The sequence below is a fragment of the Dipodomys ordii genome, unplaced genomic scaffold (assembly GCF_000151885.1).
Source record: "Dipodomys ordii isolate 6190 unplaced genomic scaffold, Dord_2.0 Scaffold61, whole genome shotgun sequence".
Lineage (NCBI taxonomy): Eukaryota > Metazoa > Chordata > Mammalia > Rodentia > Heteromyidae > Dipodomys > Dipodomys ordii.
This window is the reverse complement of record NW_012267277.1, coordinates 1,812,591-1,839,885: the sequence shown is the minus strand read 5'-3', so window position 1 is coordinate 1,839,885 and position 27,295 is coordinate 1,812,591. Positions and strand designations below refer to the sequence as shown.

At 41.7% G+C, this 27,295-nt stretch overlaps 2 protein-coding genes across 2 annotated transcripts in view; both read left to right on the top strand.

Moving 5' to 3' along the window:
- Positions 1-9,760, top strand: part of Lrp8 (low density lipoprotein receptor-related protein 8, apolipoprotein e receptor) — a 72,755-nt gene extending 62,995 nt beyond the window's left edge. Inside the window, exons 16-19 of the mRNA XM_013022199.1 lie at positions 660-728; positions 4,336-4,508; positions 5,544-5,720; positions 9,701-9,760. Coding sequence (XP_012877653.1) covers positions 660-728; positions 4,336-4,508; positions 5,544-5,720; positions 9,701-9,760 — 479 coding nt within the window. The remainder of the gene's footprint in view (positions 1-659; positions 729-4,335; positions 4,509-5,543; positions 5,721-9,700) is intronic.
- Positions 9,761-18,717: 8,957 nt separating this feature from the next.
- Positions 18,718-27,005, top strand: Magoh (mago-nashi homolog, proliferation-associated (Drosophila)). The gene is made up of 5 exons (XM_013022230.1): positions 18,718-18,893; positions 21,311-21,369; positions 22,228-22,338; positions 25,112-25,194; positions 26,770-27,005. Exons 1-5 carry the CDS (start codon positions 18,806-18,808, stop codon positions 26,867-26,869), a joined length of 441 nt encoding a protein of 146 aa, XP_012877684.1. The 5' UTR covers positions 18,718-18,805; the 3' UTR covers positions 26,870-27,005.
- The last annotated feature ends 290 nt before the right edge of the window (positions 27,006-27,295 follow it).

Sequence of the window (27,295 nt, the reverse complement as noted above, 5' to 3'; positions counted from 1 at the left end):
AAGACAAAGAATACAACAAGACATTTTATATTTTATAGTGAGTAATACAGATGGTATTTGAACCTCAGAAGTCTGACCCGGTAGCCTGTGATGTTCATTCCTCTATACTATGTACTTTACAAAAATAAGTTGATAATTCAGACAGATGGCCAGACCACCCAAAATAACAGAAACAATACAGGCAGTATAGACACTGACTGAGAAAGCAACTGATCCTGTCTGTCAGCAACATGAAGACCTAATATGCTCACTGGCCACGCATAGCCCCCAGCTTCCTACCACCATCATGCTGTGGAAGTGTCGTTGAGTCCTGGGTTCAAGTTTTAACTAAGCACTTATACGATTTCATTTCCCCTTCTGTGAAATGGAAATAATCTCTGTCCTGGTTGCCTTACAGGAGTATTGGTAGAATTTGGGAAGACTGAATCATTAAGCATTTAGCTATGGCCATCATTTTCATTTCTTTTGCACAGTACTAGAGCTTGAACCCGTGCCTGAGATCATGCTAGGCAAGCTCTCTATGACTTGAGCCACACCCCCAGCCCAAGGACCATTAGAGTGAGGACAAAAGCAGTTGGGTTGTTTTATCTGCCTGAGGCCTATAAGGACTTGAACTCACAGTGATGGAGCATTAATCTGTGAATGTTTGTGCTTTGCAGATGGGAATGAAGATGACAAGATGGGCTCAACAGTCACTGCTGCTGTCATTGGGATCATCGTGCCCATAGGTGAGTACAGCCACATCATCGGGACACAGAGTCCCTGCCCAAGACTAGAGAAAGACAGAGAACCCAACACACTGACCTACCACTTCCTGACACTAGTTGAATTTGGTTTCTTGAGCTGGCACACAAGGCTCTTCTGGACCTGGCCCCAAGTAACCATCCAGCTGCATGTGCACACACACACACACACACACACACACACACACACTCACTCACTCACTCCCTGGGGATGTGGCTGGTATCTTCCTTGCTCGCCACTCTCCCCAGCTCCCAGCATTGACTGATACATTATAGGAAATTGAATCTTGTGTAACTGATAAGGAGAGCTATTTACTATGCTTCAAAATACAGTATGTATTTTCTTTCTATTTGGTTTCCAGCAAACATTTATTAAGCAGCTATGGTATATCAAACTCTTTGATAAGGGGAGGGGAGGTGACTAAAGTATAAGTCAAGGTTTAGTCTTACTGAAGAAACCCCTATAACAGAGATACGTTTGTTATAAGGTAAGACCTAAGAGTAAACTATGCATTCTGAATTTAGTGGAAATGCTGAGGAAGCACTTAGACTGAAGAAGGGAGAGGGCAGACAAGTTTGCCCGGCATCATTTGGTGCTTGAGCTGAGCTAGGCAAGAGAACCAGGAGTAGTCCAGGCTGTGGAGTCAGCTGAACAAAGCCAAGACTGAGAAATGGCATGGGAGGTGATGGGGAGGTTGAAGCAGGTGTTCAGAACCATGGGGTCCCAGCCCCCATGTTCAGCATGGCCTCTTGGCACTTCCTGTCTGTCATCCCAGCCTCATCTCTTGGCAATGTTTTTAAACTGGGATTGTTAGCTCCCTTACTTCCCTATGGCCTTAAGATAGAGGCAATGATTGTTCTTTTATCTTGGGGATCCTTAGTATGGTGGTGATAGCATTTGAATTGGCCTTGATTGGCTTCACCAGAAAAGATGGTGGTGAAACTGTCATTCCACATTTGGCTTTGAGTGGAGTTGAAGACAGATCAACCCTGTTCTGCCATCCTATGCCCTATAAGAGGCTTGTGGGCACTGTTTTTACTGATATAGCTTACCAAGCTAATCAGCATTTTTTATTTTGGCCAATCCCCCAGGAGCAGGGGAGGGGGTGCAGGCAGGATGAGTATTATATTCCCCTGGAAGTAGAATATCTTTTCATATGCTTATTGGCCATTTATTACCTTCCATCCTTTATGAATTGCCTATTCACAGTCTCCTTTTTTATTGTTAGCTTATTTTGTAGAAATATTTATGCCAAATGAATATTAAAACCTTTATGTGATAAATATTTCCTTCTGGTCTGACACTTGAGTTTTCAATTTGTTCATGGTGTCTTTTGCCATGCATAAATTTAAATCTTTTAAGTAGCAAATCTGTTCATCTTTTGTTACATGAATTCTGGGTTTAGCTTTTTGTTTAGGAAGGCTTGGCTCACCCTGAATTATTAAACTATCTCCTGATATGGTCTGAGTAATTTTTAGTAATTAGGTATTTCCATATGGAATTTATTTTTGAGAATGGTGAGAGGTAAATATTTAACTGCTTCTTCCTACATACCTGTGTATGGTATGTAGAACATTATTGGATAGTTCTATTTATTCCTTTTCACTTGAATTATCCCCCTTACAGATATTATGCTGTTTTTTCCACCAATGTGTCTATTCCCATAAACTAGTAGCTCACATTTTCTCAGCTGTTTTTATTTGATTTCTCTTCTAGATAAACTCTAGAATAATTGTGTGAATTCTATCAAAATGATGATGGAATCTTTCTACATTTTCATCGATAATTCTTTGGATGTGGAAAAATTTACATTTTTACCAATCGTAATTTTTTATCCAGGAACATAGCATTTCTCTATTACAATCTTCTTTACATCTTTTCATGGTTTATGGAGTGCATAAGACTTTGTACATTTCTTTGTAGCTCATCCCAGGTATTTTATAGGTTTTTATTGGGCTATTACACCATTACATTTTCTAGTATGTTACTGTTGACAAAAAGAAAGCTATAGATTTTTATGTTGATTTGAGTCAAGGAAGGAGACAAGGTCTCATAACCAAAGTTGACTGGAGACTGACTATATAAGGCCGAGTTGGCCTTAACTCACAATCCTCCTGTCTCTGCCTCTCAGGTGCTGGAATTATAGTTGTGTGCCACCATACCCAGCTTTATGTTGATTCTTTTTTTGTGGTTATGGGGCTTTAACTCTGGGCCTGGCTGCTGTCCCTCAGCTCTTCAGCTCAAGACAAGTGCTTTATCACTTGAGCCACAGCACCACTTCTGGTTTTCTGGTGGTTAATTGGAGATAAGAGTCTCGTGGACTTTCCTGTCCGGGCTGGCTTTGAACCATGATCCTCAGATATCTCAGCCTCCTGAGTAGCTAGGATTACAGAAGTGACCCATTGACTCCCATCTATGTTTATTCTTTTTTTTTTTTGGTCGGTCATGGGGCTTAGGTGCTGTCCCTCAGCTCTTCAGCTCAAGGCTAGTACACTACCACTTGAGCCACAGCATCACTTTCGGCTTTTTCAGTTTATGTGGTGCTGAGGGATCGAACCCAGGGCCTCATACATGCAAGGCAAGCACTCTGCCACTGAGCCACCTTCCCAGCCCCACTTTGTTGAGTCTTAATGAGCTAAAATTATTTCTAATAGTTTTTCTTACCTGATTCTCTTAATATCTTCTAAACATATAAACATGTTAATTCTAACAGCCTTGTTCCTTCCTTTCTCATATGTAGGCCTTTCAATTTCCAGTTATTTTAAACCTAGTCTTACTGCATATAGCTCAATCTCCAGAATAATAAGTAAAAACAGTCATGAGAAGCATCCTTCCTTATTTAATTATTTAATTATCGTGATCTTTCTCAACTGGGAACCCTTTTACAGAATTGTAGAAAGTGATCACCCAGCCTCCACTGAAAGGCTCAGAGTGATTGCTTGTTAGTTACAAAGCTACTTGCCTCATTGCTCCCTAGCTCTGTGGAAAAGTCTTTTTTCACTCATTAATATAGTCCCTTATTCTAACCCAAAGCCCATGTTGTCCTTCCATACCCCCTTCTGAAGATAATTCTCTTTGGATAAAGTCCCAGCTTTAGAATAAAAAAATACTTCCCACTCCAACATGGGAAAATAATGTCTGTTTGTTTTTAAGAGGCCCACAGAAGCAGCCACCTTAGGGTAAAGGTATAGAGAAGGAATTCACGCATTCTTTCAGCATGTATCACCGAGCACCATCTCTGTGCTAGGTACTCATTACAGAGATAAACAAGCACAGACCCTGCCCTCAAAGGTTCAGTCTGATTGGGAATACAGATATGAAAAGTACTGTGGCCTGGGAGCATACATGAGGGAACAGCAGACCCTGCTTAGAACAGTGCAGGACGACTTCACTTGATCTCAAAGGATGAGTAGTTAATTGAGGAAAGAGAAGATGAGAGGAGACCTTCCATGCAGCAGAAAGGGAACGTGCAGATCCAATGCCTGAGGAGCAAGGGGCAGCCACGTTAGAGAGGTGGCAAGCTCTGCAACGAGGTGTGAGCAATGGACCAGAGCCCTCTGCATGTCCAGAGTAACGTGTCCCTTCTTCCAGCGGTAATAGCCCTGCTGTGCATGAGTGGCTACCTGATTTGGAGAAACTGGAAGCGGAAGAACACCAAGAGCATGAATTTTGACAACCCAGTGTACAGGAAAACAACAGAAGAGGAAGATGAAGATGAGCTTCATATAGGGAGGACAACTCAAATTGGCCATGTCTATCCGGCAGTAAGTATTCCTTACTGGGAGAATTCTTCCCTTTCCCTTCCTCCCTCCCTCCCTCCCTCCCTCCCTTCCTTCCTTCCTTCCTTCCTTCTTTGCTTGCTTGCTTCCTTCCTTCCTCCCTCCCTCCCACCCTTCCTCCCTTCACCCTCCCTTAACCCTTGCCAAGATCCTATCAGGGATCCTATTGGGCCCTAGGGACCACACAGAGGCTGAGGCAAGTGGTTAGAGTAGCAGGATAGCAGGACTACCTTGTACGTGGGGTTTCTCCCTAGCAGTAAAGAATCCAAATGTCTCTCTACTGAATGATTTTCAGAACCTTTGGCCTGGGAGGGTACTTAGGACTATTTAATTTGAATGTATTCATTTCCACAAATACTGTACAAGTTATGTGCCATTAGATATCAAGTGTTCAGAGGTCATTAAGGAATGCACTTGCTCCCCCCAAAAAAGCTGGTAGGAGAGCTCAAGATACTCACCACACACTTGTACCACTGTGTGCTAAATGCCATGGCGGAAGCTCAGGATTTTCTTCTTCTAGGAAGCCTTTGCACTTGCGTGGTTCTCCCACAGTCCCCTGGGCCTCTCCTTCCCAGCCTCTGTCCCACCCCAGTGCACTTATTACTTAGTAGTCTCCCCACTAGATCGTGAGGTCCTTGAAAGCAAAATCTAATGTGATTAGCCTGTTTTCCTGGAGCATAGCACAGGATAGCCAGTTTCTAAGACATATTTGTTGAATAAATAGTTTGCTGTGGAAACAAGGGAGCTATTAATTCTGCCTGGGTAATTGGACAAGGAATGCTTCACAAAGAAAGCAACAAGTGGAACTGTGTCATTGAAAGATTAACGGCAGTTTTCCAGGTAGAGAAGGAGGAAAATGGCATTCCAGACAGAAGCATGCACAAAGGCTTAGAGGCACAAGGAGCATGGCCTGTTGGGGGAGCAAGGACTATGAAGTAGCTGAACAGGTGTCATTGTTATGTAGCAGAGTCAGGGGGCTGAGTGTGACCTCAGGGGTCATCCAGTCCATCCCCCTGTCAGGCAATCAGCAGCTTTGATCGCCCACTGTGGGCAGAGCCCTGTGTTGGGGAGACCAGAGAACTGGAAGACCCAGCCCCTGCCCTCAAGGAGCTTTTTGTCTTGCCTGGGGAACCAAGGTCACAGCTGCACCAGCTCCCGAAGAACCCTCTTTCCGAGCTGCCTGTCGTCAAGTGCAAGGTAGGGCAGTGCCACTCTGAGCCTGATAGGCTGGTGAGTGAGGCCTAAACCTAGTCAAGTGTGGCCAATCCGAGAAGGCTGACTTGTTTTTGAAGACTGTAAACTGTAAGCTGGGTGTTGGGGCAGATAAACACGGGTTAGTTGCAGACCAAGGAAATGGCCTGTGGAAGAAAGATCAAGTATGGGGTAAACAGAACTGCTGAAGTGAATGGTTCATAAAGGGAAGACACGGGAGTTGAGCAGGTGCGGGGGAGGGTCAGCAGATGGACTTTGAGATTCCTTAACTTTAGCAAGTCCGGGCACACAGTTGCTTTAACATTTTTTATGTCTTAGAGAAGACTCAGTATAAGAAGCATTGAGCTCGGAGTAAGGTGACTCGTCAGTTCCACCAGTCAGCACCGGTCATGCTCATTTGTCTCTACTTTTATTTGTAAAATGAGAATGACCCCCATTCCATCTGCCTTCTGAGCTTAGAAAGTTCAAATGAGAAAGCACATACAAGAGAACACTTTGTAAATTACAAAGCAATCTGCACCTGTAAAGTGTTACTGGTTCCAGAGAAGGAAATGACTGAGGGAGTTGTTCCTGAAGAATCCAAGGCCTGAGAAGTAAGCCTCCAACAGCTGCAGAGTGAAAGTCATAGAATGAGGACACTGGTTTCATGAGCACCTACTATGTGTGAGATACTGTTCTCGGTGTTCTGCCAAGAAGTGCCAGAACCAGGATTCAAACTTCCAGCTGCAGGTGTAGAGAGGCTCATATCCCTTCCACTATGTTATGGACTAAATAACCTGGAAGTCAGTATTCTCCACCACCTGTCCTCTCCTCTGTCCCTTTCTCAGGTAGCTCTGCTACCACTGTTTGGCTCTGTCTTTGGCCTGTCGATCTGTCTTGGAGGAGAGTGGGAGGGTGGCTTGCTGAGAATAAGACAGTCCCCAGTACTGTGCTGGTGGAACATGACAATGGATTCACGAAAACCTACAGTTAATCCCAAAGATGACTTGAAAAGCAGTGGAATTCCTTTTTTTTTTTTTATCATTTGTAGAATGAATACCCAGAGATGGAAGATACTTAGTATAAGCTGGTCAGGTAGCCTAGGACACTCCAGACCCCGTGTGTATTAGGTATCACATTAACCACTTGGCATGCATTATTTCATTTGATTTCCTATCAGCCCTATGAGATAGGTTCTTGTCCCATTTGACAGATGATGAAACTAAGACTCAGGGAAGGGAAGTGATGAGCCCAAATTCATAGAGCTTTGAAAATGACAATTAAACTAGCATCTATCCAAAGGATGAGATCTAGGAAATGGAAGGGCAGAAAACATCAGTTAAGGAAAATCTAGATGTATATTGGGAGAAGAAAACAAGATAAAGGAAAGGGAATTCAAGGGCTTTGCTGTTTAGAAGTCCCCTTGAGTCAAAGATAGAATCAAGGAACATGAGAAGGATATAAAGAAACATCAGTATAGGAAAAAAATTAAATCCACTCTCCACAAGAGACTAGACTGGCTTGGGGGTTAGTGGGCTCCCCATCAAATGGGCAGCCGTTTTTGGAAGAAGGAAAATGAGCATCTAATGACTGGAAAGTTGGAATGGAGTGAGAGAGGAGCTGAATTCAGTTGACTTGCATTGCCTTCTGATTATATTTAATTGTTTGGGAAGAGTGCAGCATTGCATCTACCTAATTGATATCCTGGAGACAGGATAGCCTAGGATTTAACATGTGACAGAGCTAGACTATTGAAGTTCACCCAATCTGAAATCCTATATGGGAGAAAAGTCCAGATCTCTGCTACCCTCCTTTACAAGGGATAGAACAGAATGATGAAAAAAGCTACAGCTCTGGATTTACACAGACCTGGGTTCAAACTTTGGTTCTGCTGCTTGCTGTGTGATCCAAAGCAAACATCACATAAGCCCATCGAACCTTATTTTCTCATCTGTAAAATAAGTATGATAAATCTTATCATCTGGTATAGTTTGAAGATTATCGAGCTAGTATTTGTAAAGTAATAGTATGTCTAGTACTTTGTTGACACCCAAAAAGAGTACCTCCTGTGGATCTAATGATGATTTCTTTGATCTATCTATCTCCCCAGCGAGTGGCATTAAGTCTGGAAGATGATGGACTGCCCTGAGGATGGGACCACCCGCTTCGTGCCTCATGGAATTCAGTCTCATGCACTGCTCTCTCTGGATGGTGTATGACTGGATGGATGGCTTCCTATGTATGAGTCTGTGTGTGGGTGTGGGTGGGTGTGGGTGTGGGTGTGTGTGAGAGAGAGAGAGAGAGAGAGAGAAAGTGTAACTTTTTTAAATTTATGTTGCGGAAAGGTAACCACAAAGTTATGATGAACTGCAAACATCCAAAGGATGTGAGAGTTTTTATATGTATAATGTTTTATACACTTTTTTAACTGGTTGCACTACCCATGAGGAATTCATGGAATGGCTACTGCTGAGCGACTAACATGATGTACATAACCAAACGGGGGCCGATGGTACAGTACCTTACTCATTTAAATACTATATTTACAGAGGATGTTTGATTTGGGGGGCACTTTTTTAGGTTGGGAGGTTTGGGGGTTTTTGTAAATAAAATGATTATGCTTTGTGGCTATCCACCAACATAAGTATAAAAAGAAAGACCACTTCAACTCCCTCCCCCATTTAGATTATTTATTAACATATTTCAAGAATAAGATTAGTTCTATAAATAATTTAGAGAAGTGAGAGTATTTATTTTTGGTATGACTGGTCCAACACACAGACTCTGTGTATGTGTACATGTGTGTATGTATATGAGAGAGACAAATCTGTAGAGGAGAGGCACACCTATGGCTATTCAGATATATAAAGAGAAATTTATTTTAAAACCATCCACAAGAGGGGCATATAATTTTCAAAGAAGCCTCTGGGTGAAAAAAAAATGGCTTAGAAAACAGATACCATGATATGTGCAAATGTGTGGTAGAAGAGGCAGATCTTTTTACCTCTGGCTATTCTTGAGACCACCCAGAAGCCAGCGAAAGCCTCTCAGCTTACCTGTGGTTGCCATGACTTCCACCTGGACTTCCTTGTCTGTGGTCAGGGTACAGATACACAGAGCCAGAAACTCTCATGAGTTCAAGTCAACACATGTAAACCTCAGCACGTCTTTGTTTTGAAGTTCACTCTTTGAGTAGTTATCTTCAGCTTCCTTTTAGGACTCAGGGGTGAAGTAGGCTAAAGGCTACCATCCTTACTTCAGAGCTAAGTAGAGGCATTTCCAGAACAGCCCAAGTGTATTACAGGGACTGGCTTAGGCACTTAACCTCTAAGACATGTGCAGGTGATACGGATGGTGGAATAGATTTTTATCATACCTCTTTCTCCCTTCCTGCACACTCTACCATTCCTTTAGGAAACATTTTAAAGTAATAACTAGATTTCTTACCATCATGTGTTCATATAGATATGGTTAAGTTAGAAAAGTGGCCAAACCTAAAGTCCTGTTTGAGGGGAAATGGCATACGCAATATTAGAGCATTTTGGATACGTGTATTCATGCAGGGATTTGGTTTACTGCTTTGTAAATAAAAAGAAAAACTCTGGGTATATGCATAGATTTCTTTTTTCATTATGGACACCTTCTATGCTTTTCCTGGGCCTTGTGGGGGGGAGGGGAAACTGTGGAGAGAAGTACTATTTTGAGGAGACCATCATGGGAAGCAATTGTACAGTCCCAGAAGGAATTCAGTCCCTAGCGGCTTTCTTGTCCCAAGTGTGTTTCTAAACTCTGCTATTCTGCTGCTTTACTCCCTCTTGAGACTGGAGTCAAGTACAACATGCAGGTGTTTGGCTTCCATAGAAGCAAAGGACATATAACTAACCTTAAAATAGTGAAGCTTGACACCCGTAGGCAAATGTCTATTTCCATCTTCCTGCAAGCTTGGCTGTTAGCACCAGCTTGATGACACCCTTTGAATTTTCCAGGTAGCCCACTGGTGTTCCCTTGTCCTGGCCCTAGGACCTGTGTCACTCATGGTCTCCTAACCTCTAAGAAAACTGTGCTGCAGAGCCTGGGCATGCATGTGTTGGTGCTGCTTCAAGACAGCCACTGAGAGGGGAAATGCAGTTGTCCTAGATAACCCATAAAACAGAATTTTAAGAACGGGGTAGTCAGCAATTATGGAGCTTACTTCCTAATATTCTTTAAAGGATGAAAAGTAAGTTTATGTTGGACTGAAGAAAAATTATGACAGTTAAAAAGTGAAATCTATATAACTCTGCCTACAAAGATATTAAATTTCCTGGAGAATTAGATAAAACTGGCTAATGTATAGTTTCTAAGTCTTCAATCAGATCCTGGCCTTTGCAGAAAAAAATTAGTGAGATCAGGAATGAAAAATAGTATCATGATGGCTTCGGAAATTCCAGAGTGAGGATGAAACCCACAACTTTACTCAGAGACAGCTAGATTTCCTGAAAACACTAGAAAAGCAGTATGAAAGCAGCAGCCATGTGAGAAACCTACAAGCAACAAATTGAGGACTGTGCTCTGTATAGCAGTAAGTCAGAGAAAATCTAAGGATTCAGATCTACCTTCCTCCTATACTGGGAGCCACTTTGAGCCTTATTTTGATATACTTACATTTCTGCTGCCTTTTGTTCCCTGTGTATACGTATCCACAACCAATAACAGATTATAGAATTATTATAGAATTATATGAGCTGGAAGGGGGCTTAGAGAATGCCAAGAAGGCAGAAAGGTTATCAGCCACCCCAATCCTTTTTCCTTCTGTAGTCCTGAGGCAACTTTGGGCTGCCTGAACAGGGTATCAAACTGGCTTCTTTTTATCCTGTGGCTCTTTCCAGTGAATTTACCAGGATACTGGCAGAAAAGGCCTTTCCAGGAACAAGGAAAACAAAAACTTTATTCTTGAGAGCATGGTTATAAAATAAAAACAAACTGAAGTAACCTGTAATGTCATCTGGCAAAGGGAATGAGATGGGATAGAAATTGATGGCAGTACGCACTGCCAATCCCTCCACTTATCTATGTGATAGGAGTTTGTTCATCCCCAAAGCATATACTAAATGCCAGCTATGTGCCTGGCCACCAAAAAACATGAAGAAGATCAAATGTTTCCTGTCATTTCAAAGCTCAGAGAAAGATACAAGTGGATAGAAAAAAGGAATAGATTCCATTTAGAGTACTGCAGGGGTACAGAGGAGATGAGGAATAGTGTCATCACAGAAATGACCGTAAGAAGGAATTCCAGGTTGCTTCTGGCAGGGGAGACAAATGTGAATCAAGGGGACTGTAAGGAGCCACCTGTAATTCATAACTGAAATAAAAGACTTAAGCAGACTTAGCAAGAAATGAGGCTGGATGGAATGATAGGTTCAACATAAGCACTTTATAAAATACTTTCTGATTTAATTAAGCAAACGTTTCTTGCGCATTCTTGACAGCACTTGGCATTCATTATTTGGCTTCAAGTTTTCCTAAGGCCACATAAGGGTGTTGACTTTCCTATACTTGGGTTAAAGATTTTTTTTTTGATAGGGTTAATGAAAACTAAGGATAAGAGGATTTTCACAAAAGCATGCAATGTTATCAAAGCCTCTTAGATGTTCTCAAGTGTGATAAAGAAACCTGGATATTTAAAAAGACATGGAGGCTGGAGAGGGGATCCTAGTCATAGGACACACAGATACTAGTGGGAATGGAAGAGAGCTACCCACACCCCACAGGAATGTGATCACCCCTAAACTCCAGCCATACATTTATCAGAATATCAATGAGTTAGTCTCAAGTAATTTCCTTTCCCATAAATGCATGAAGATAAGAGTATCAGAGTCTTCTTACGCTATATTTTTAGGGTACTGGAAAATTTGAAGAATTTAGAACATTAAAACAAAAAAATCACAGCTTCAAAATTTTAGTTAATATGAAGAAAACCAGGAAGTTCTTCAGGCTATGCACCACGTGCACAGTCAAGAATCTGCAGAAGCTGCATTTGCAAACAATTTGTGCTATAAAACAGTAATTTTTTTAAAATCCTGTATAAGTATATATAAGACAAGGTTTTAATACTTTTTTTACAAAAATGTCAGAAAAAACTGTACAAACCATGTTCTTTTAAAAAATAGCATTTTGCTCTTTATAAGCTATTGTTAATTTGGGGCTAAAGTACTGGTTTGCAAACTTCATCTCTGTGTATCCAAATGGAAATTCTGTTTGTCTCTTCCCACCCCCAGTTACCATTTTGATGTAATAGCCAAGCATGTTAGAATGTTGGGCCACATTAACTCTTTCTCTTTTTGTTCTTGTCATTTAGCTTCTGTACTTGGTGCCTCTGCCCTCTGGCTTCTCATCCAGAGGCAGAAGGGACTAAAAGGGTGTGTGCTGTGTCTCATTAGCTGTGCTGACATCATCTTGGTGAACTGAAAACCAAATGTGAACATTTGTAAACTCAGTACACTTTCTAGAGAAAGATTAAACTCATTTTTTTAAATCTGTAAATTTTGTTTTGTTGTGATGCTTTAATGAGGGGTGGGATCTCTAATGTATACCAAATGTTTTACATAAATCATCTCAGTCTTGGCAACAATCCTGTGAAATAAGTTCTTTCAGTATTTTCTATTCCCATTTTATAAATGAAAAAAATGGGAAAAGTAGCTGCCCAGTGCCATACAGTTTTTTGTTGGTGGTAGTGGTAGGATCCATTACGAGGTCCCCCTCAGGACAATGCACAGGCAGGCACAGGAGAAAGATTATTATAAGGTTTATTAGAAGAGCCATATATCCCCCTGCAGAGGGAACAACATGGCATCTGCCCCTATCCAGGTGTCAGGTAGGTCTGGACAGAGAGAGGAACTGGCCAGCTATCCGAGAGGGAACTCTGGGCTGTAAGGAGCTCAAGTCTGGGTGGAACTGAGAATGGGGAGTGGGGATAATGCTATGGAAGGTTTTTGTTGTTGTTGTTGTTTTTGGCGGGGGGAGGGAAGTTGTTGCTGCTTTTAATTTCTTTGAGAGAAGGCCTTGCTATATAGCCTAGACTGTCCTCAAACTCATCGTTCTGCACCAGTCTCCTGAATGCTGGGATTACAGGTATACACCACCATACCCAATAGTGTATACTGTACACGTATTTTGAGTAGTTCCAAAGAGCCATTGCACGTGTATTCTCTGCTTGGATTTCTTTTCCTGCCTCTGTCTGGCTCATATTTGTCCTTAAATACTCCATTTAGGTAATGCCTCTACCCCAGCCTCCCCTCTTCTCTCAGTCTGGGTTAGTAACTGTGCTTCCATACTAATTTCTGCCAGGAAGTGGCACTGTAGCTCAAGTGGTAGAGCGCTCGCCTTGAGCTGAAGAGCTGAGGGACAGCGCCGAGGCCCAGAGTTCAAGCCCCACGACCGACAAAAAAAAAAAACAACAACATACTAATTTCTGCCAACTTGGATTCCAAAACTTCCCCCTTGACACTCACATGACAATGACATTGCTTTTAGCAAGGTTATCCAGACCTCCTCTATTATAAATCTTGCACACACTTTGAGTCCTTATTTTCTTTGACTTGGAAATTATATTTAACACTGCCACTCTTCTTGGACCACTTTTATTCTGGCTTCCAGAACACCATAACAGGTTTTGCCCCTACCTCTCTGGCTACAACTTAGTCTCCTTTCCCTGTCCCTTAAATTGTGATCATCTATCTCAGATCCAACCATTTTTTTCTGTTTCCATTGCCATTATCTGAGTATGAGTCATCATCTTATTTAACCACTCTCATAGATTAACAACTACTTCTCCCAATTTCATACTTCTAGTCCATTTTCCAATCCATCTTACAATGTAAGAGCCAAAATGATCGTTCCAAAATACAATAGGTCATGTTACCAACATCTCTTTCCACTTTCGTGCTTAAAGCCCTCTGCACATTCTGCAACCTCGTCAGGTCTGTATTCTAATTGCTTCATTCTGGGACCTGTATCTGGAACATTTCCTTCAGGAAGCTTTCTTAGTCCCCTGACCTGATTGTGACCCACCCATGCGTTTCCAGTGTATTCTATGATTCCTCTATTGGTAACATTCCTACATTGTAATTGCTTATATGCTCCTTAACTATATCTTCCACGAGCTCTATAAAGATCTGTCTTCCTAAAATGACACACTGTAGGTGCTCAATAAGTAATGCTGTATTCAGGCACTGAAGATTCAAACCATACTCTTTCAAGTATACTATACCATGTTATGTTTCATATAAAAAAAAAACTAGGTTAGCCAGACACCAGTGGCTCACACTTGTAATCCTACCTACTCAGGAGGCTAAGATCTGAGGATTGCAGTTCAAAGCCAGCCCAAGCAGGAAAGTCTGTGAGACTTATCTCCAATTACGTACCAGAAGTGGCACTGTGGCTCAAGTGGTAGAGTACTCACCTTGAGCTGAAGAGCTGAGGTACAGCACCCAGGACCAGAGTTCAAGCCCCATGACCTAACAACAAAAAAAAAATCTAGGTTACTTTATAGCCTGACTTTGTGAAGTGTCCTTAATATTTCTCAGCACTATTGTTAATCACATCTACAGATGCCCAGATTCACTCTACATTATAATTTTTTATAATTTCACTAGTGGAAAATAACTTTGTGGCAATTGCCTAATGTCTCTATGCACTTAAAGCCAATTATAATCTGTAGATTGTTGTGATAATCACTGGGTGCTGATGACTTGTAACTCTGGCTTCTTGGGAGGCTGAGATCAGAAGGATTGATGTTTCAGGAAGAGAAGCTGAACAGATCCCAGCAACTATGGGAAGCCTAAAGTAGACAATTCACAGTCTAGGTATGCCTGACTGCATACCCAGTAAAAATAAAGCTGGAGACATGGCTCAGTGGTAGAGCACCAGACTAGGAAGCAAGAGGTGCTGAGTTCAAACTTCAGTACCACAAAAAAAGATGTTTTTATGATGATTCAAAGAACAAACACATAAACAAGCTCAGTCCAGGAGTTGACATGGACATCTCATGGCTTCATAGCAGTTTATAATAGAAAACTAGTTTCCAATCCTTTTTTTAATTGGGGAAGGGGATCTGCAGTTAAGGCAGTACTTGGGGCTTGCATTCAGAATTTCACACTTGTTAGACAGTTGTACTGCTTGAGCCATACTTCTAGTCTGTTTGCTCTACTTATTTTTTTGTTGTTGATTATAGGGCTTGAACTCAGGCCCTGGGCGCTATCCCAGAGCTGCTTTGTTCTCAAGGCTAGTGCTCTACCATGTGAGCCACAGTACCACTTCCAGTTTGGGGGGGGGGGAGTTGTGTTGTGTTGTTTTTGTTTTTGGGTTGTTTTTTTTTTTTTTTTGCCAGTCCTCATGCTTAAACTCTGGGCCTGGGCACTGTCCCTGAGCTTCTTTTGCTCCAGGCTAGCACTCTACTACTTGAACCACAGCACCACTTCTGGCTTTTTCTGTGTATGTGGTACTGAGGAATTGAACCCAGGGCTTCATGCATGTGAGGCAAGTACCACTAAGCCCCACTTCCAATTTTTCGGGGTTTTGTTTTTTGTCATTCGTTGGGCTTGAACTCTGGACCTGGGCCCTGTCCCTCAACTCTTCAGCTCAAGGCTAGCACTCTACCACTTGAGCCACAGAGCCACTTCCGGTTTTCTGGTGGTTAGTTGGAGATAAGAGTCTCACGGACTTTCCTGCCTGAGCTGGCTTTGAACTGTGATCCCTAGATCATAGCCTCCTGAGTAGCTAGGATTACAGGCATGAGCCACTGGTGCCCAGCTCACTTCTAGTTTCTGAGTGGTTAATTGGAAATAAGAGTGTCATGAGAACTTTTCTGCTTGGACTGGCTTTGAACCAAGATCATTTTAACATTTTTACAGTGTTGGGGCTCAAATCCAGGGCCTTTTACATGCTGAAAAGTGTTCTACCACTGAGATACAGCCCTATGATGCTTGTTTCAGAATGAGACATCTGAAGTTTAAAATGAATCTGTTCACCTAAGTCACAGAAAATCACTTGTTATTGCTGTTCATGTGTTTTTGAACTCAGGGCCTGGGCACTGTCCCTATACTCTTTTATTCAAGTGCTCTACTACTTTAAGCCACACCTCCACTTCTAGTTTTTGAGTGGTTCATTGAAGATAAGAATGTCTCGGGGATTTTTCTGCCTGGGCTGGGTTTAAATCTTGATCCTTAGATCTCATTCTCCTGAGTAGCTAGGATTACAGGTGTTAGCCACCCTCTGGCTTATTTTTTTCTTATAATAATTGTACAAAGTGGTTTTTATTGATGATTGGTGTTAAATGGGAGTTTTTTAACCCAAATCTCCAGTGACTTTTTTTTCTCCCCAGCATACCTAGTCTATATTCTACCAATGTCTTTTCAGGAAGAAAAGGACTAAATTTGAAGACTGGGAATGAGAATCAGAGACTACAGGCCTGATTCACAGGACAGTAACAATGAAAAGAATCCCAGGTCCCAAAAATGACATTATCTCAGCTCTGTCTCTAGATCCCTTTCATCGCAGCTAGAAATTGGCTAAGCTGAAGTGGACTTTTATAGTTGGGATTCTGATGGTCCTTGACCTACTCAAACACAGACAGCTCCTACGAATGCAAAGCTATGTTAGCACTTTCACTTGGGCAGTGGTCCCCAACCTTGACTCACCAGAGAAAGTTTTCATGGGTTTGAGATGAGGCCTTAGTGTCAGTGTTTGTAATCTCCAGCTAAGAACTGCTGCGTAAATGGAATGACTGGGCAGTGCAAAATCAAATAATTCAACTTAATTTCAATGCACAGTATTTCCTAGAGATCAGTAAAGGCCAGAAAATACTCAACTTTTACAAAGAAAACATTTATTTTGATCATGGTTTCAGTCCATGATCAGTTTACCCACTGTTTTGTGCATCCTAAGCAATGCATCAAGCTGGAGAGCATGTGGTCAAAGAAACCTAATTGGGAGAAAGAGAAAAGAAGAACTTTGGTCCAACAGCCCCTTTTAAGGTCACATCTTCATAGGCTAAAACCCTTCACTACCTCAATAAAAGGTTCCACCACCTCTCAATAGTACTAACTTGGAGCCAGGCGTTGGTGGCTCACACCTGTAATTCTAACTACTCAGGAGGCTGAGATCTGATGATGGTAGCTTGAAGCCAGCCAGAGCAGGAAAATCCATAAACTCATCTCCAATTAACCATCTGTTAGCCCAATAAGTCCCCTTCCCAAGCTTATCACACTCCTTCCCCTCTCCACAGCTTAGCATGTTCCTTTCCTAGGCAACACTGGGCCCATTTGATAAAGGCAATAAATAATCAGCCTACCTTGAGATGGCACTGCTCTGGCCCAGCTACCGCCATATAAGGCAGTAAGATCCCCTCAGAGTGACTCTCAGGTCTGGTGAGCATCAGGGCCCCTACTACTACTTGGGCAGCAGTGATAAATCCTAGTCTACCCCTGGTCCTCACATCCACATCAGGGTCTCTGCCTCCTAGCCCCTTCTAGCCCCTCCCAGACCTCCTACATTATATAGGTCACTTCAGACAATAGCTGGCACTTCTCTCTTGTGAGAAGGGGTCTAGCTGGACCCTTCACTGGCAATAAACCTTTTCTTTGTTCTGTGTACCTGGAGGTCTGTGTAATTTTCTGGTAAAGGCTAATATACTCTAACCCCATCAAAAAGCTGAAAAGTAGCAGTGTGGCTCAACTGGTAGAACACCAGCTTTAAGCAAAAATGTTAAGGGAACAGTACCCAGTCCAGTCCCTGAGTTCAAGCCCAATGCACACACAGGTAAGATCCAAACTAACAACCATCTTTGAATTAGAGTCCATTTGTGTGTGTGTGAGAATACCATACAGAGGAGTTACAATTACATGGCAAGATAATGAGTACATTTCTTATCTAGCATTGTTGCCTCCTCTTTGTTTCCCCTTCTCCTCCCTTCTCATACTCCCCCTAACTCCCCCCACCTGATCCTCCCCCCCCACCAAAGTTGTGAAGTTCATTTTTAGACATAACGACTTGTACATCTCATTGTTGCAATGGGCCCACCTGTATCCCTAGTTAAATGATTTGTTTTTGCCCCTCCCCTCCACAAATTATACCAACATCAAATACAATGAAAGCAGGGGTTATACTGTGTGGGAGAGATATACAAAGCAACATAGAAATCATCTTATAAATATGTTAGAAACAATTGCATGAAAGAAAAAAAAACTTGAATACTTATCTTGGGGTTCATTTCCCTAACATCAACTTATCTGACCTTTTCTGCTTGACTCATACATATACTAGATATTGCAAATAAGGGAAACCATGGGACCTATGTTGCTTTGGGCCTGGCTTACTTCACTTAATATAATTTTTTCCAAGCCTTTCCAGTTCCTAACAAATGGGGCAATGTCATTCTTTCTGATGGAGGCAGAGAATTCCATTGTGTCTATATACCACATTTTCTTGATCCATTCATCTACTGAGGGGCATCTGGGTTGGTTCCATATCTTAGCTATGGTAATAGAGTCAACTTTTGATACACATAAATGGGAGTGTACTGGAGAGTCTGGGTCATTTCAACCCATTGACTGTGGAGACAACTTAAGTACAGACATGAAAAGCCTGTCTGACTCACACAAGTCTGTATCCTTAAACTGCAGTTGAATCCGGTGGCAATCTCCCAAGTATTGGGCCCAAAGTCTTCAAGCTGCAGATCCCGGAATGGACGCCCAGAGGCCGCCCATAAACGGCGGGTCTGAGGCGCGGGCCCTGACCTGGAGCCGTCAAGATGGGGCCTGGCTCTTGCCTCGGGCTCTGGGACAGGGCGTGGCAACGCGGTTCTGGGCCCAACGAGGTTCTGGGCCCAACGCGAGGGGGCGTGGTAACTCCGTTCCCGCCCCAGGGAGAGGGGCGTGGCAATCTTGTTCCCGCCCCGGACGAGGGGGCGTGTTCCAGCCTCCATCAATTAAAAAATGGTGCCAGTGACGCCGTGTCTTCCGTCACTTCCGCGCGCCGCGGCTAACGTCAGTACCAGGCGCAGGCTGCGGTGGGGTGGTTTGATCGTCAAGTTCGGTTCTGGTTGGTTGTGGACCATGGAGAGTGACTTTTATCTTCGTTACTATGTAGGCCACAAAGGCAAGTTCGGTCATGAGTTCCTGGAGTTTGAGTTCCGGCCCGACGGTAAGAGTGGCCCTCGCCCGCGGGGGGCTGGAAGCAGGCCTGGGGGTGCCTGGGCTCCGGAATGGGCGGGAACTGGAAGAGGCCGAGACTGAGAACCGCGCCGTAGTGCTGGAAGCGCTGTCTGCTTTTTCTATTGTCCACATACAAGGATGTTTATTAAGTGACTTTAAAAAAGCAAATTGCTGAGATTGTGACAGACGCTGTGTAAGCGCCTGCCTTGTGCCAGGTTCTGCTCTGTCCGTTGGGGGAAGTAAAGGAGATTGTCTAAACTAACTTCCCTTCCCCTAGAACTTGTGTTTCAGTGCTAGGAGAGACCGTAAACCAGAATGATTCCAGAGGGTGTTCAGGGACAACAAAATGTTGGAATAATTAATGGACACACTGCTTTGAGATAAGGTATCTTAAGAGAGCTTTCTGAAGAGTGGATGTTTGAACCTATTGTAGATTAAGAGAAGCCAGCCTTGTGAAGCTTGGGAATAGCATTCTGTAGAGCGAGTAGCAATGTTAAAGCCATAGGGGAGAGACGTGTAAAGGAGTTCGGAAATGGTGGAGGCAGAATCAATTAGCTTTGATTGGTTAATGGTATTTAGGAGGGTGCATTGGAGAGAAGAGAATCCATGATGATAAAAAATTGCAGCTGAGGGCTACGAATGTGGCTTAGTGGTAGGGTGCTTACCTAGCATGCATGAAGCCTTGGGTTCGATTCCTTAGTACCACATAAACAGAAAAAAGCTGGAAGTGGCGCTGTGGCTCAAGGGGTAAAGTGCTAGCCTTGAGCGAAAGAAGCTCAAGGACAGTGCCCGGGTCCAGAGTTCAAGCCCCAGGACTGGCAGAAAAATAAAAAATTGCAACTGAAGTCTGGCGCTGGTGGCTCATGCCTATAATCCTAGATACCCAGGAGGCTGAGATCTGAGGATTGTGATTCAAAGCCAGATGAGAGACAAATACAAGAAACTCCTAGTGATCCTGAAAGGCATAGAAAATTTGCAGTGTGTATGTACATGGTAGGAGTTGATTAGGAAACTTAAGATTGAAGAAGCTTGTTTTGGACAGCATTCACAGCAAAGAAGCCGGAGGCCAAAGGATGCATGGAATGGCTCAGGCAGAAACAGTAGGCTTATTGATTCCATCTGTGTGAGAATATTGCAAGAGTAAACTGAACCAGCAGGCAGGACCTCAGCTCAGCTGTATGTCATGTTAAGGACTTTATATTTTGTCAGGAAGGCAAAGAGAAGCCATTTGCAGCCTCAGTATTAGAATAATTTAATTAGATGTTTCTACATATCTCCAGACAATGTTTGTCCATCATCTGGAGAATGAACTGAAAAGAGATCTAAGGAAGAGAAATGGTGCAGAGATGTAGAATAAATTATTTGTCTTTTTTCACATGTCTTCTCTACCGTGGAAAAATCATGTGTTGTATTTTCTTTATGTTCTCCATCCCCACCATATACCCACACTATTCCTTTGGTTATACATGTGCCAAATGTGCTCAAATGATAAGAACACAACGTTTCTCTCACAGAAATAAATCCATGTTTCATGGTCACATGAAAATACAGGTAAATAGTTTGTACATGAAAACGAAAATGGGAAACTTGAGATGTGAAAGATTGATGGAAAGGTGAGGGGGAATGACAGAAGGAGTGACACTGAGCAAGATGCATTGTACTAACAGATATGTTAAATTGAAAGCTATTAATATAATTATTTGGAGATAATAATAGAAAATAGGGGGGAAAGCTTAAAAAACATTCAAGCAGCATTCTACAGTTTTCACAATGCTTTTACAACTCAATTCCTGAACGCATATCCTCTTGAGATAATTTATCAGTTTTCCTAATTTTTAGTTGAAGGCATTAACCTGCAAAAATGTAATTTGTCAAAGTCAGAAAACAGCCTGTTTGTGTCCTTTTACCACACCATAGTTGCCTCACTTTTTTGTGGGGGGAGGGGATGTCAGATGAACTCAGGACCTGGGTGCTGTACATGAGCTCTTTTGCTTAAGGTAGCACTCTATCACTTTGAGCCACAGCGCCACTGCTAGTTTTCTGGTGGTTAATTGGAAAGAAGAATCTCACTGACTTTCCTGCCTGGGCTGGCTTTGAACTGCCATCCTCAGTTCTCAGCCTCCTGAGTAGTAGGATTACAGGTGTGAACCACCAGTACCTGGGGACTCCCTTTTTCTTGAACTGTAGCTACACTGTAGTTAGATGGCATCTGGCAGGTGTTTAATAGCCCAAAGTGAAGGACTGAAAAGACTAAAGTGGTTGAATACCATGGGTACAAGTAGTAAATCTGTTAGACATTTTGAAGAACAGGATATAGTTTGGGCAAAGCTAATAGTCTTGGGAGTTCAATGATCTTTTGTTCATATGTTCTTATTGTTCATTGCACATATTTTGTGTTTTTCATAGGGAAATTAAGATATGCCAACAACAGCAATTACAAAAATGATGTCATGATCAGAAAAGAGGTATGGACTTTCCCTTCTTTTCAGTTTAGCCTTTCCTGTTCTTTCTAGGGATAAAGAATAGAAAAGTAGACCAGTATTTATAAACAGGTACATTAGTTCTGTTAGCTCCTTTTTTTGTTGTTGTTGTCGGTCATGGGGCTTGAACTCAGGGCCTGGGCTCTGGCATTGAACCACAATCTTCAGATCTCTGCCTCTTGAGTAGCTATGGTGTGAGCCACCAGTGCCTGGCTGCTATTTTCTTTTACAACAATAAATCAGTTACTACTGACTTTTGGGGGGACACAAATTGTGTTCAAGTAATACTAGTCTATAGTGATACCTTGTCTCTCTCAGTAAAGGTCAAGATCAAGCCTCTGTCAGGTTTAGTGTGTGATAAGGACCCAGTATCTGCTTTCAAGATGTTTTTTTGTTGCTGCATCCTCCAAAAATAGCAAATTCTGTGTCCTTACAAAGCATTAAGAACAAAATGGGGGCAGCTCATTGCCTTGAGTCCTTCTACCCTTGTGGTATAATCTAAAATCCCAACTCTTACACTGTTGCCTTGAGATTATGTTTTAATGTAAATTTTGGAGGGTGAACAAACTTTCAAAACATAGCAGGAATGATTTACAGACTTTCCACATGGGTGAACCAATGTGTCAATAAGTAGCTGGGGAGCTGAAGTATTGTCAATGAGTGCTTCTAACCTGACCTCTTATTTCAGCATGTTAGAGTCAAGCATAAATGTCTTTCCAGTTAAGGAGGTGCCCCAGATAGGTCTTCAAGAGCAGTGGTTCTTATTGTCTATCACTTTCTAAGTGTGTTGCTTAGGGATACAACCTAAATTCTGTTTGTTTGTTTTTTTAATTTTAATTTCAGGCTTATGTACATAAAAGTGTGATGGAGGAACTGAAGAGAATAATTGATGACAGTGAAATTACCAAAGAGGATGATGCTTTATGGCCTCCCCCTGACCGAGTAGGCCGACAAGTGAGTGTGTTTATTGACTATACTTGTAGGAAAGAAGTCTTGGAAGATAAAGTTTATTTTTCTGCACATGACATTGAATTCACTTATGGTGTGTTTCTGCGATGTGCATGAAGCAGATTGCCGGCACTTTGGTCAGAGGGAACATTAATTCCATAATTAGGACCAGAAGGAGCAAGTGGTATGGCTGGCCAGCTATGGCCTAACTCTGAATTTCTTCTTGTGAAATACCACTGTCTTCTCAAAGGTTTTGCTGTCTACCTTATTTACCATGTAAACTGCTAGAACAAAGCATTGTGGAGAGCACAAAGTAAATAGAACATAATTATTTCAACAGTCTAGTGGAAGAAAAATCATAAGTAGCTAAGTATTCAAATCACAGCTTGTGTGATCATTCTCAAGACCACCGGGGTAATTACAAAACTGCCACTGTCATATTTGAGTGAAAAAAAGCTATTGTCATATTTAGGTGAATTAACAGGAAATATTTCTATTTGACTTCACTGGTTCATTGCTATTCCCAGACATACCTTGATTGTTCTTAGTGGGCCCTGTGCACTGGTCTGCCTTCTGCCTAAACTATACTTCTTTTAACACTGTACAGCCTATTATTGAGGTATTCAAATGTTACTTCCTTGGTGCCATCTTGTCTGTCCATCCAGTCTTAAGAAGATGCTTCCAATAATTTTTTTTTTTACAAATAAGACCTGTTTTATTGTGTTCATTATGTCATTGTCTAAAAACATTGCATTTACTTTTCTTTTTTTGCCAGTTCTGGGGCACTATCTCTGAGCTTCTTGGCTCAAGGTTAGCACTCTACCACTTGAGCCACATCACCACTTTTGGCCTTTTCTGTGTATGTGGTACTGAGGAATCGAACCCAGAGCTTCATTCATGCTAGGCAAGCACTCTACCACGGACCCACATTCCCAGCCCCGCATTTACTTTTCTTATCCTCTCACTACAACTGACCCTCAAGTGAAAGATTTTTTTTTTCTTTATGCTGGCACTGGGGCTTGAACTCAGAGCCTTAAGCTCTCACTTGGCTTTTTCACTGAAGGCTGGTATTCTAATACTTGACCTACTCCTTCATTTCTGCCTTTTTGGTAGTCACCTGGAGATAAGAGGCTTTTCTGCCAGTTGTGGCTTCAAACCATGATTCTCAGATTGCCATCTGAGTAGCTAGGATTATAGGCATGAACTACCAGCACCTGGTTGAGAACTTTTTTTTTTTCTTCTGTCAGTCCTGGAGCTTGATCTCTGTGCCTAGGTGCTATCCCTGAGCTCTTCTATATTATAACAAATATTATATACATATGGTAAAATATATATAAAATTTAACATATTCTTTTCACTGCTGTATATCTATTAATTAAAATAGTACCACTGTATAGTAAGAGCTCAGTAGTGATTATGTTTATTAAAATTGTAAAATATATTAGTTTGGGGTTTTGTTGTTGTCATATTGTCCTATAGAGGCTTTCAACTTTTAGGAGAATAGAATGAAAGATGAGTGCAAACTTTATTTTATTTTTTTTTTGTCGGGCTTGGGGCCTGAACTCTGTCCTTCAGATCTTCAGCTGTAGACTAGCGCTCTACCACTTGAGCCTCAGGGCTACTTCTGCGCGTTCTGCTGAGGAATGGAACCGAGGGCCTCATGCATGCAAAGCAAGCACTCTACCACTGAGCTACCTTCCCAGCCCGAGTGCAAACTTTTTGACATTTTCATTTGTGCGTGTGTGTGTGTGTGTGCGCGCGTGTGCGTGCATGTGTACACGCACGTATGCAAGCTGGTCTTGGAACTTGAACTCAGGGCCTAGGTGCTGTCCCTGAGCTTTTTTTGCTCAAGGCTAGCACTCTTACCACTTGAGCCACAGCTCTATTTCCAGCTTTTTGGTATTTAATCAGAGATAAGATTTTCCTGTGCTATTTCTTTTAAAAAGAAGAAAAAATCTCCAAGGCTGGTAGCTCACACCTATAATCCTAGCTAGTCAGGAGGTACAGACCTAGAGGATCAGCAGAAAAGTCTGAGACTCCATCTTCAAAATAACCAGCATTAAGCCAGGCTGGAGTTGAAACTCAAGTGGTACAACACTAGCCATGAGCAAGCAAGTTGAGCATGATGCCCTGAGTTCCACCCCCATAATTGGCTTGAAAGGACAGGAAAGAGAAGGAGGAAGGAAAAAGAAATGAAGGGAAAGGAGGGAGGGAAGGATGGGGGGTATCACTAGAACATAAGTTCTATGAGGGCAGAGATCTTCATTTGGTTTGTTTGTCTTACCTCTTCGTTCCCAAGTCCTGGGAAAAATAAATGGCCCAGCAGGTACCCCAGGGACTTTTTTGAAGGTTTGTTGGGCTTCTGTAACTACTTAGAAATTAAGACTCCACCCAAATCATACAGCTAGTAAGTGACAGAGTTGGGATCAAACTAAGTGTCTGGAATCATTTCCTTTGTCCCATGTTGCCAAGAAAGGTTGGGTCCTTTGGTATTTTTAAAAGAAATCTATCTTCCTTGCTTACAATGAAAACACATACACAAAACTGTGTGTAAATTTTTATAAATCTCAGAGGTCTTGGAGCCCTGAGAGGCTGATCTTCTCAAGGGCTAAACAGTGTTGTCTTTATTTCTAGTGCTTAATAATTTAGTGCTTTTAGTAAGCTGCCCTTGCTTTTGGAGCTATCTATAATAGAGTTTGGGTAACAAATGAGTCTTTCTCCCCTAATGAATGATTTATTTCTGCCCAACGTAGATATTTTTTTTTATTACTGTTTCTAGGAGCTTGAGATCGTCATTGGAGATGAGCACATTTCTTTCACAACATCAAAAATTGGTTCTCTTATTGATGTCAATCAATCCAAGTAAGTATATATGATCCTTATATCAGATTTGACTGTTTTAGAGCAGATTGCTAAGAAACTCTCAGCCAACTTGGACCAGCCCATTATAGGAAGATGTGGTGCAAATGCAAAACAGAAGTGGGCAGAATTTTCCCCCTCTTGAGAAAGGGACTCCAAATTGTTGTTGTACATCAGTAGCCACAGGGAATTGGTTCCAAGAACCCCTCAGACCAAGTTTGTGGTCACTCAAGTCTCAGAAAACAGTACAGTGTTTCCTTTAAATAATCTCTAGATTATTTAGAATACCTAATACAATGTGCTGTGTAAATAGTTGTTAAACTACATTGTTTAGGGCATAATGACAAAAAAGTCTAGGTGTGTTCACTATGATGGGCCATCATAGACATAAGAAGATTTTTACCCATAGAGGGAAAGTCCATTGATTGTTGCTATGAATATTCAAAGTTGCTGCCTTTACGTTTAGGTTTCATTCAGTCATGGTGACTAAAAACTTGTCAGTGACACAAGAGAGTCACAAAGGAGCAGACAGAACAGTAGATGAAATATTGGCCAAGCAACTAAAGTATACAATTCAGTGGGGTAAATCATAAAATTGAGACATGAATCTCTGTACCATAAAGAGTCCTTAGAACTTGGCAGTCTCTTTGACTCCTGTGTTTTAAGGATTTGGAGTAAGCAATATTTTGCTTTAAAGTTGGTAGGCATTTTTCCCTGAATCTCACAAGTAATATATGCTTATTATAGGAAATACAGAAAAGTAGACCTGAAAGATTTGCTTTTTTTTGTCAATTAGACAATGTTTATTAGTATATATTTTTTCCTCTGCATTAAAAAATACATAGGAGCTGGACATTGTGGAAATGCATGCAATCTTAGGAGGTCAAAGCAGAAGTTTAGTTGTCATAACTATAAATGACTGGAGGCCAGAGGCTAAAGCAGGAGATTCAGGGCCAACTTGGACTTGAACTATATTTTGAGACAGTCTCAAAAACAAACATACACATACACAGAGGAAGCTGAGATCTAGGGGATCTCAGAAAAGTTCACTAGACTCCATCAAGTTAAAGTGATAAAGCACCAGCAGTAAGCAAGAAAGCCATAGTGCTGGCAAAAAGTTTTTTAACAAAAAGCACAAACAAATACAAATTGAGATTTTAATTTTTTATCACTAGCTTTTTCCTTTTTATTTCCCCATTAAAAATCTTTAACTTACCTCAAGGTATTTATTTATTTAGATAATACTAGGGGGTTGAGCCCAGGGTTTCATGCTTTCTGAGCCCTTTTGTTTTTACCTTTTTACCTACGATCTCCCTAACTTCTACCTGATTAACCTGGAACCATGATTAATCCTGTCTCCATCTCCAAAATAGCTGAGATTACAGGCGTGACTACCATGATCAGTTTCTGTTAATATGTGACCTTTTCCTTCTTTATGGACATTAGTTTGATCAAAGTTTTAATGTAGTTTATACACCTTGATAGGGAACATTTTGGTAGATAATAAATGGTTGTTTTTTTTTTCCTTTTCTTCCAGTTTTACAGCTCTCTAAACTCTTTTTTTCCTTTATGTTTTAGAGATCCAGAAGGCTTACGAGTATTTTATTATCTTGTTCAGGACCTGAAGTGTTTGGTCTTCAGTCTTATTGGGTTACACTTCAAGATTAAACCAATCTAGACTGAATATTGGTGTGGACCTGGTGGAGGGGAGTAGTTCTTTCTAATTACCATTATCAGGAAATTTTGTGTATATTGGGCAAATTTTTTTATAGACTATAAATGATTGTCTTTAATAAATACGTGATGAAATTAAATTTGTTGCTTTCTTTTTTTTTTGTTTTTTGTCGGTCGTGGGGCTTGAACTCTGGGCCTGGGCACTGTTCCTCAGCTCTTCAGCTCAAGGCAAGCGCTCTACCACTTGAGCTACAGCGCCACTTCCGGTTTTCTGGTGGTTTATTGGAGATAGGAGTCTCACGGTCTCTCCTGCCTGGGCTGGCATTGAACCGTGATCCTCAGATCTCAGCCTCCTGAGTAGCTAGGATTACAGGTGTGAGCCACAAGCGCCCGGCAAATTTGTTGCTTTCTAAAGACCTATATGTGTGAA

Excerpts from the sequence above, each read along its gene's own strand:
- Magoh (XM_013022230.1), top strand. The coding sequence starts at position 18,806 with ATGGAGAGTGACTTTTATCTTCGTTACTATGTAGGCCACAAAGGCAAG. Across the intron at positions 21,370-22,227 it reads ATGTCATGATCAGAAAAGAG|GCTTATGTACATAAAAGTGT; the intron begins GTATGGACTTTC and ends TTTTAATTTCAG. Across the intron at positions 25,195-26,769 it reads ATTGATGTCAATCAATCCAA|AGATCCAGAAGGCTTACGAG; the intron begins GTAAGTATATAT and ends TTTATGTTTTAG.